Source organism: Muntiacus reevesi, chromosome 3, assembly GCF_963930625.1.
Source record: "Muntiacus reevesi chromosome 3, mMunRee1.1, whole genome shotgun sequence".
NCBI lineage: Eukaryota > Metazoa > Chordata > Mammalia > Artiodactyla > Cervidae > Muntiacus > Muntiacus reevesi.
In genome coordinates, this window is record NC_089251.1 from 431,401 (window position 1) to 439,818 (window position 8,418).

Consider the following 8,418-nt stretch of genomic DNA (forward strand, 5'->3'; position numbering starts at 1 on the left):
TGTCCAGCACAGAGCTCGCATGGCTTTATTGCTTGGGCCTGGGCCTCAGAGATAGTCAAGGCATCCCCAGCACGGGCAGTCCCAGGGCTCCGTTCCGGGGGCCTGGACTAACCTGTCAGCCTTCCCAGTGGGTGAGGTGCAGCTGTCTAGGGAGGGGAGTGGCCAGTGCCCGTGACAGCATCACAGTGGCGGTCCCAACTGTCCCGGCCCTTGCCGTGGCCGCCTGAGCAGAGGCCCGCTGGCCGCGCCGGGCCTCGGGGCCGTGGGGCCGGGCTAGCAGACAACGCAGCAGCAGCGGCGGCGGCAGCGGCAGAAGCGGGGGCAGTGGCAGCAGGAGCAGCATGGGCAGCAGCAGCAGTGATGGGCAATGTCGTCGCCGCGCCCGACGGGTGGCGGGCCGGCGTAGGTCAGGCCGGCTGGGCGCTGCCCGCTGCCGCAGGGCTTGCAGGGCTGCTCGCAGGCTGGCTGGCCCCAAACGGAGGCAGCCCCCTTGGCGCCCTGGGGCCGCAGGGCCTCCTCTGGAGGCTCCAGGGTGCAGGACTGCACAGGCAGAGGCTGCGACTCTGCAGAGGATGGGCTCGCCTTCAGCTGCTGCCCCAGCTCAGGCCGCAGGTGAGCCCTCGGGATGCTTATGTGGGCATATGGGTTCTTGACGAGCATCTCATGGGGGTCCATGGCCTTGCCTGGCAAGGGTGAGCAAAGGAGACAAAGTCAGCTCTCTGGAGGGCAACAGCTGCATCCCAAGATAAGGCAGGTCATGTAAGAGCCTGAGAGAGCAAGGCGTGTGTGTGTGTGTGTGTGTGTGTGTGTGTGTGTGTGTGTCTGTGTGTGTGTGTGTGTGTGTGTGTGTGTGCGCGCGCAAGATGGCAGAGTGTAGGGACCGTGAGGGCCAGCATCTCTCAGCTGTCCCCAAGTGTCCTTCGCCCTCCCTGAGTGGCAGGGCCCTGTGATGGAGCTGGAAGCGGGGTGGGGGGCTGGGAGTCGCAGCTTAGCTGGTCCGACCGCGGGTGGGGAAGTTCCTTAGCCCAGGACCCACCTGGAGAGGAGATGGCGGCGAGCTGTCCTCCTGTCCCAGTCCCCGCGCGTGTGAGCCGAGCCTCTGGTAGGTGCCTTTTTCCTCCTGGGGAGGGGCGGGGCCTCGGGCGGGGCTCAAAGACGGGGTTCCCAAGATGCCAGGAGGCCCCAGCTCCCGCAGCACCGCGGCCACCCACCCTTCCTTTCCTAGGTGGGCGGTGGCCAGGCCTGGGCTCCCGGGGACCCTGCCAGCCCGCTGATTCCGCCGTGAGCCATCTGGGGCATGTCCTGGCCCTCGGGGAGCCAGCAGGTCACCAGAATGCAGGACAGGGGCCTGGGTCAGGGCCGCAGACGGTCTGGTGCCTGGCCGTCACCCAGAGTCCCAGAGCCACTGCTTTGAAGCGGAGGGAGAGGCCTGCACGGCGACCTGAGCCTCTTCCCCGCAGGCAGAGGCCAGGGTATTAGTGAGCACGCTGCTCTGCCCGGTGGCTTACTGTATTTTTAACTGATAAAAAATGTTTGGTTTGCATACCTTTGCCGATAAAACTTATTTCACTATTGGCAACATGAGTTTCATACACAGGTGACATTTCGGGCTCATTTTTGAAACTACAGTTTCGCTCTGGTCCGGGGGCCTGTGGGCAGCCCCCCACGTCTCTCTGGGCCCCCATCCTCGGCCCTCCCACCTCCCCCAGCTTCACGTCTGAGGTGGCGCCTGGCGCCTGCCATGCCCTAGGGCCGCTGTGCGCGGGGTCACAGTGGACGTGCGCTCTCGGCGCTGGGCACTGCCGAGGTCCGCCTGGGGCGGCCGGCCCGCACCCCTCGTCCTTCGCGCTCGGGGGTGGGGGGGGTTGCTGGGGGCGCGCCTCCGGGAAGGGCGGGGTCCAATCAGACGTGGCCCAGAGGCCAGCTGACCCGCGCGGCCGGTGTGGGGCCAGTCAGACTGGTCTGGGCACAAGCTCTACCGATGCGGCACCGGATGCGGGGGGTAACCGGGCCAGAGCCGGAACGGGGGGCCGATGGCGCAGGCCCACCGCGCACGGCCCACCGCGCAGGGCTGGGCCCACCGCGCAGGGCTGGGCCCGCCGCGCACGGCCCACCGCGCAGGTCAGGGCCCGCCGCGCACGGCCCGCCGCGCACGGCCCACCGCGCAGGTCGAGGCCCGCCGCGCAGGGCTGCTCCCGCCGCGCACGGCCCACCGCGCAGGTCAGGGCCCACCGCGCAGGGCTGGGCCCGCCGCGCACGGCCCGCCGCGTACGGCCCACCGCGCAGGGCTGGGCCCGCCGCGCAGGTCGGGGCCCACCGCGCAGGGCAGGGCCCACCGCGCAGGCTCCGCGGGCCCCGCCCGCCGCCTCACTGCGTCCGCCGCGGCGGAGGGGCGGGGGCGGGCGCGTGCGCAAACCCGGCCTGGAAGGAAGCGGGCGGCCGGTGCGGACTGTAGTTCCCGGAAGCCTCCGCGCTCGAAGGTTTTGCCAAAGGCCAGGCTCGGGGTCAGCGGGGTCTTCCCGCCAGAACCCGGCTTGCGCCGCCCGGGCGCTGCGCTTCCGGGCCCGGGCGGGGCGGGGCGGGGCCTCAGCCCAGGGGCGGGGCCTCGAGTTGGGCAGGAGGGGCCTGAGCAGAGCGGCTGCCCAGGTTAGGCCCCCAGCCCTCCCCTGGACGAGGCTGCCTCAGTTTCCCGAGGCCAGGGCCCCTCGCTGCCCCTCCCTTGGGCACCTGCTCACGTGAACAGCTCTCACACCCGGGTGGTGGGTGACACGGAAGGGCAGGCACTAAACTGAGGTCTCAGAGACAGCGAAGTCGGGCCTGTGGGCCCAGAACACCTTTCCAGGCTCCTGCCCACGTGGGGCCCTTCATCAGAAATGCCGACCGGGCTGGGCTGCCCTGCAGGAGCCGGGCTTAGGTCTATAGCCAGGGGCACTCTAGCCTGTAACAGAGCAGAGCCTCTGTGGCCAGAGGAGCTGGGTCTGTCCAGGGTCAGAAGCAGGGCCCAGTGCTGGTCAAAGGAATGCCAGCAAGCCACGTAGTGGCCACAGCAGGCTAGGGAAAGGCACTCTGCAGGCCCGGGCCACCCCAGCTCCCTGCCCTCCCCTCACCTGACAGCTCCTCACAGGCAGAGGGTGTATCCTGGGGGGCAGGGAAGTCTGGCCCGAGGAAGAAGCAGAAAGGAATGGGGGCCTGGCTGGGCGGGGTCAGGTTATCACACAGCTGTGTGACGACGGGGCACCTGCTGACCTGCTAGGGTGCCGGAAAGGCCACCCCGCCCGTCTGTGTAGGTGCGAGTCATCCGTGAGCTGCCCCATGGGGCCTGTCCCGCCGTCCCTGACCTTCTGCGCGCCCCTTACACCGCCCATCTGCCCCACTGTCCTGTCCTTGGAGCACCCTCCATCTTCCACTCCTCCGATGTGCACTTGCCCACTCCTGCTCACCCTCTTCTGCCCTCAGCCGGCCTGAGCTGGGCACCTGTGAGCCAGAACAGCCCGGAGGCATTCTCTGGGGTCCAGGGGAAGGCCTGGCAGAGACCCTCCCTCTGCAAAGGACACATGGCGGTCTCACGGTGGGGGCTGGGGGCCGGCTTCCCGGGGACCACCCCAGGGCTCACTCTCCACTTCCTCCCCCTGGTACTGTGAGATCTCAGAGCACTCCTTCCCTTCCAGAATCGGGGCAGGGGGCTTGAGCAGAACCCAGGGTCAGCAGGCGGGGCCGGAGGTGGGGGAGACGGGAGGGGGCCTGCCGTAGGGATCCCGACCCCCACGGGGCCCGCGGGGGGAGGGGAGGGCGACCCCCAGAGCGGGCGCCAGGCCCGCGGCGGATCGAGGGGCGGCAGAGAGACTGGCCCCGCCCCGCGGACCCCGCGCGGGTCCCCAGACGGGGGGTGGCGCTGCGGGCGCCGCGCGCACTGCGGTCCCCGCGCCTCCGCCGCAGAGCGCGCCACGCTCCGCACGCACCTGCCGCCGCCGCTGCCGCCGCCGCGCCGAGCCCCGCGCCCGCGCCCCACGCCCCCGGGAGCCGCCGCGGCCCGGCCATCGCCCGAGGTCGCCGCCGGAGCCTCCGGAGCCGCCGGGCCAAGGCTCGGGCGCCGCATCCAGGCCTGCCTTTGAGACAACCTCTGCGGAGGCGGCGGCGCGCGGCCCGGCCCGGGGACGCCAGGCTGGGGCAGGTGAGTGCGGGCGGGGCGGGACAGCGCGGGGTCGCCGCTCGCCTGCCCCCACTCCTGGGCAGAGGTCGGGCCTCGGGCGCGGGGGGCTGCGGAAGGGGCTGGGTTCCGAGTCTGGCGAGGGTCGGGGTCAGAGGTCGGGCGCCCCGTCTTTTGTACAGGGTGGGGGTGGGCCCGGGCGCTGACCTCATGCCCTCTCACCTGCAGCTCCGGCCCAGCCCCGGCCTCTCCTGTGATTCCGCCGCCAACCCCAAGCTTGCCGCCCGGGTCCTTTGGCGGCCCGCGCTCAGGCTAGCTGCCTTCCCTGGGCGCCCTGTCCTGGAGCCATGGGGCCCACCTAGCCCCTGCCTGCCCGGATGTCCGGGCCCCGGGACGGCTGATCTCGGCTGCAGGGGGATCTCCTGCAACGCCCCCTGGCCAGCCTCAGAGGCCAGAGACCCTGGGTGAGCCCCTGGGCCCGACCTCAGGCCCAGGGCAGCTGCCCACACCCCCCTGCCCCTGCCCCTCTCCTCCTCCCCCGCCCCTTCCTCCTCCTCCGAGGACCGGACCTGAGAAGCCACTGTGGCCGCTGGGGGGGGCCCTTCCCCCCAAGCTTTTGCCCGCATCCCCCAGGAGTCCACAGGGCAGCCAGGATGCTGTCCCCTCGCCGCCCCCCCAGCCCCACCCAACTCCCCCCTGCACCCGAGCACCCAGTCTGACTGGAGACAGCCGGATGCCGGCTGACCCGGGGCCCGAGGCGGGCGGTGGCTGGCCAGGCTTCCTCATGTCCTGCCTGAAGGGCCCCCATGTCATCCTCAAGATGGAGGCCATGAAGATGGTCCACCCTGAGAAGTTCCCCGAGCTGCAGGCGGCCACCCCCTGCTTCCCACCTGCGCCCCGGCCCGCCCCGGCTCTGGCACCCAAGCGAGCCTGGCCCTCAGACACAGAGATCATCGTCAACCAGGCCTGTGGGGGGGACATGCCCGCCCTGGATGGGGCGCCCTGCACCCCGCCTCTGCCACGGCGGCCCCGCAAGGGCAGTGCCGAGCTAGGCTTCCCCCGGGTGGCGCCAGCGGACGAGGTCATCGTGAACCAGTACGTGATCCGGCCTGGCCCTGCGGCCCCAGGGGCCCCTGCGGCGGCGGTGGCCGCGGCTGCGGGGGAGCCTCTGGAGTGCCCGACGTGCGGGCACACGTACAACGCCGCGCAGAGGCGGCCCCGCGTGCTGTCCTGCCTGCACTCCGTGTGTGAGCAGTGCCTGCAGATTCTCTACGAGTCCTGCCCCAAGTATAAGTTCATCTCCTGCCCCACGTGCCGCCGCGAGACTGTGCTCTTCACTGACTACGGCCTGGCCGCGCTGGCCATCAACACGTCCATCCTGAGCCGCCTGCCGCCCGAGGCGCTGACCGCCCCGTCGGGCGGCCAGTGGGGTGGTGAGCCCGAGGGCAGCTGCTACCAGACCTTCCGGCAGTACTGCGGGGCCGCGTGCACCTGCCACGTGCGGAACCCGCTGTCTGCCTGCTCCATCATGTAGCGCCCGCCCGCCCGCCCGCCACCACCCGTCGGTCCTTGCTTCAGGGGTCTGGCCCTGCTCTGTTGCCCGCTAACCCCGTGCCCACCACAGCTTCTGGCCCCCACCGCGTGGCGTTGTCGCTGCAGCCAGCTCTGCCATTAAAACTCTCTGCCAAAGCCTGCACCTCGTGCCCTGCACCGAAGCCGAGGCCTGCTCACAGGCCCGGGCCGGGGGGAGTGGGCACCCAGAGCGGCAGCCCCGGTGGGGTCCAGGCTGAGCAGCCAGAGGGAGGCCCAGTACTTGGGGTCAGCCTGCTCTGCTCCCTGTGGGCCAGGCGGGGCCTGTGTGTGCATGTGCGTGAGCCACCTATGTGCTCCGGGCAGGACTGTGGGAGCAGCTGGGCAGAGCAGGGCTGGCTGGACAAAGGGAGGGCAGCTTCTCTGCGCTGGCCACTGGGAGTGAGTGCAGTCGGGGGCACGAGGCCCACCTGACTCCCTGTGGGCACAGCCCTGGGGCCTTTCTGAGCTGGGGCCGGGACAAAGGCTGGCCACAGCCACGGTGGGGTGCAGGGCCTCCTGGCCGGCACTGGATGACTGCATCTGGAGAAGGAACCGTCGCCCGGCTGGTGAAGGCGGGGCAGAGGGGAGGGCGATGCAGAAACGACAGCATCGGTCAGTCGCTGTTTATTGAGAGCCACCCCTAGTACCGACGAGCCCGTGAGGCGGGGCTCTGACAGTGTCCGTCAGGCGCGGGCTGCAGGCTCAGGGAGGGGCGCTGCGGTGGGGTCGGGAGAGCTGGGGCTTGGTTGCCAGTCTCTGGCTGTGGGACCCGGTGGGGCCCTGGGCCCGCGAAGTGGAGGGGTGTGTGCTGACACCCAGGCTGCTCGGGTCCGCTGGGCTTCCGACGGCCCAGGTGAGGGGGCCCTTTGTGGCCTGGGCCCATGCAGCAGGGGCCCCATGGGCTGCCTGACCTTCCACGTGGTCCACGGCGCCCCCTCCTGCAGACCAGCAGGGCAGGAGATCCAGCAGTGGGGTGGGGCCTGTCCATCGAGGGGCTCTCGAAGCCCTGGCCATGGACCTCCTCCAGTGCTGTGCTGGGCGCCAGCGGTTCGTGTCTGGGCAGTAGACGTCTCGGGCTGGGTCAGAGTCTGAACGCAGGCCGCAGGGCGGCCCTGTCCAGGCCCCAGGATGAAGGCTAGTGTCCTGGTCAGCCCTAGGTTCTTCAGTCCTGGTCATCGGGCCTGAGGGCAGGGTGCTCCCGGGGCCCCTGGCACTCAGGCTGGCCCAGGCCCAGGCCGTGCCGACGGCAGGCATGTGGCCATCAGCGGCGGGAGCCGTCCAGCAGCACGAAGAGCAGCCCCAGCAGCAGCAGCGGGGTGAAGACCAGCAGCAGGCCGAGGAGCTCGAGCGCCAGCAGGCTCAGCAGCGCCAGGCGGCGGGCGCAGGGCCCGCGTCCCCGCAGGGCCCAGAGCCAGGCGCCCAGGCAGGGCGGGCAGGGCAGGAAGGGCAGGCAGCCTCGGCCGCCCACAGCCCCTGGCAGGAAGCGCAGCTGGTAGCGGTGCTCCAGGGAGGCCCAGGGCCCACGGCCGCGGCGGGCAGGCAGAGGCGGGGTGGGGGGCGGGGGGCGCGGGGGCCCGTCGGCCCGCAGCAGCTCCTCCTGCAGCCGGCAGATCTCCCATTCGAGCATGGGGGTTTTCTGGCGACACAGCGGGCAGCACACGCGGCCCAGGTCGCCGGGGGCAGCGGCCAGCAGCCGGGGCAGACAGCCCATGCACAGGCCGTGGCCGCAGTTCAGCAGGGCCAGCCGGTGGTCAGGCCCGCAGGGCTCCATGCAGACGGGGCACTCCTCCGCCTCCTGCTGCGCCTGCTCGTCCTCTGTGTGCCTGGCCCAGGGAGGGACCTCCGCCGTTGCCCCCAGCAGGGGCTCACTGTCCGGGGTCCTGGCACCCTGGGGCTTCCCCAGGGCCCCGCTGCCCGACCCATCCTCTCCCAGCACTTGGTGTGCTGGGTCCAAGTGCTCAGAGCCCGGAGGCAGACTGGTGAGCCCAGAGCTGAGGCCAGCAGGGCCACCAGTGGGGACCCCAGGGCACAGTTCAGGGGCGGTGCCTCCAGGGCAGAGGCTGGGATGGGTGGGTGGGGACCCCAGGGTGGCGGCGGGGTGGCTGGGGCCTTGAAGGTCAGTGTGGCCCTCCGCAGCTGGGGCAGGCTCTGGCACTGACCTTGCAGCAACTGCCGCCTCCTTCTGGCTGTGGGCCCCCGTGCCCCGGAGGCTCCCAGGCCCAGCGTGCAGTCTCCGACAGGATCTGCCCAAGCCCGGCCGCAGGCGCGGCGGTCCCTGTGTTAGCCAGGGACGGCCAGCTGGATTCCAGGCGGTGGCCGTGCGGGTAGGCCAGTTCAACTCCTCCAACAGGAATTCCCCTCCCAGGGGTGGGGCCGCCACTCACACTCCCTCCCAGCCTGAGTCACACCCCTTCTCTCCAGCCCAGCCACGCCCCCTGCCTCCCTCCTGGGGGTTCCGGGCAGCTGTTCCCTGAGCTGGTAAGGGATGGTCAACACCAGCCTGGCCGGGTGCCTTTCCTGCTTGGCCCTGACGGCAAGGGCAGAGACTGCACAAGGTGGGCAAACAGCCGGCACCCTCATCATCAGGCTCAGGCACCAAGTGTGGGTTGAGCCACAGTGCCCGTGCCCAGCGTGGCTGGCTGTTCCATCCAGACCCTCTCTGGAACACCCACCACCCGAGGCCCACTTCCGCACAAAGA

General features: G+C 70.9%; 3 protein-coding genes across 3 annotated transcripts; 1 reads left to right on the top strand and 2 right to left on the bottom strand.

The window, feature by feature from the left end:
* Nucleotides 1–2: 2 nt before the first annotated feature.
* On the bottom strand, nucleotides 3–2,140 carry CYSRT1 (cysteine rich tail 1). Its single transcript, XM_065928009.1, has 2 exons — nucleotides 1,037–2,140; nucleotides 3–683 (listed from the first exon to the last, which is right to left on the bottom strand). Exon 2 carries the CDS (start codon nucleotides 673–675, stop codon nucleotides 274–276), a length of 402 nt encoding a protein of 133 aa, XP_065784081.1. The 5' UTR covers nucleotides 676–683; nucleotides 1,037–2,140; the 3' UTR covers nucleotides 3–273.
* Nucleotides 2,141–2,653: 513 nt separating this feature from the next.
* On the top strand, nucleotides 2,654–5,815 carry RNF208 (ring finger protein 208). Its single transcript, XM_065928007.1, has 2 exons — nucleotides 2,654–4,171; nucleotides 4,376–5,815. Exon 2 carries the CDS (start codon nucleotides 4,881–4,883, stop codon nucleotides 5,679–5,681), a length of 801 nt encoding a protein of 266 aa, XP_065784079.1. The 5' UTR covers nucleotides 2,654–4,171; nucleotides 4,376–4,880; the 3' UTR covers nucleotides 5,682–5,815.
* A 524-nt stretch (nucleotides 5,816–6,339) lies between these two features.
* Nucleotides 6,340–8,367, bottom strand: LOC136162999 (uncharacterized). Its single transcript, XM_065927412.1, has 2 exons — nucleotides 8,316–8,367; nucleotides 6,340–8,098 (listed from the first exon to the last, which is right to left on the bottom strand). Exons 1-2 carry the CDS (start codon nucleotides 8,365–8,367, stop codon nucleotides 6,981–6,983), a joined length of 1,170 nt encoding a protein of 389 aa, XP_065783484.1. The 3' UTR covers nucleotides 6,340–6,980.
* Nucleotides 8,368–8,418: the final 51 nt, after the last annotated feature.

What these genes read in the sequence shown, in the direction of transcription:
- CYSRT1 (XM_065928009.1), bottom strand. Translation starts at nt 675, where the DNA reads ATGGACCCCCATGAGATGCTCGTCAAGAACCCATATGCCCACATAAGC.
- RNF208 (XM_065928007.1), top strand. Translation starts at nt 4,881, where the DNA reads ATGCCGGCTGACCCGGGGCCCGAGGCGGGCGGTGGCTGGCCAGGCTTC.
- LOC136162999 (XM_065927412.1), bottom strand. Translation starts at nt 8,367, where the DNA reads ATGGAACAGCCAGCCACGCTGGGCACGGGCACTGTGGCTCAACCCACA. An exon ending in TGTGGCTCAACCCACACTTG is followed by an intron (nt 8,099 to 8,315) that starts GTGCCTGAGCCT and finishes AGGGAGTGTGAG; the next exon opens with TGGCGGCCCCACCCCTGGGA.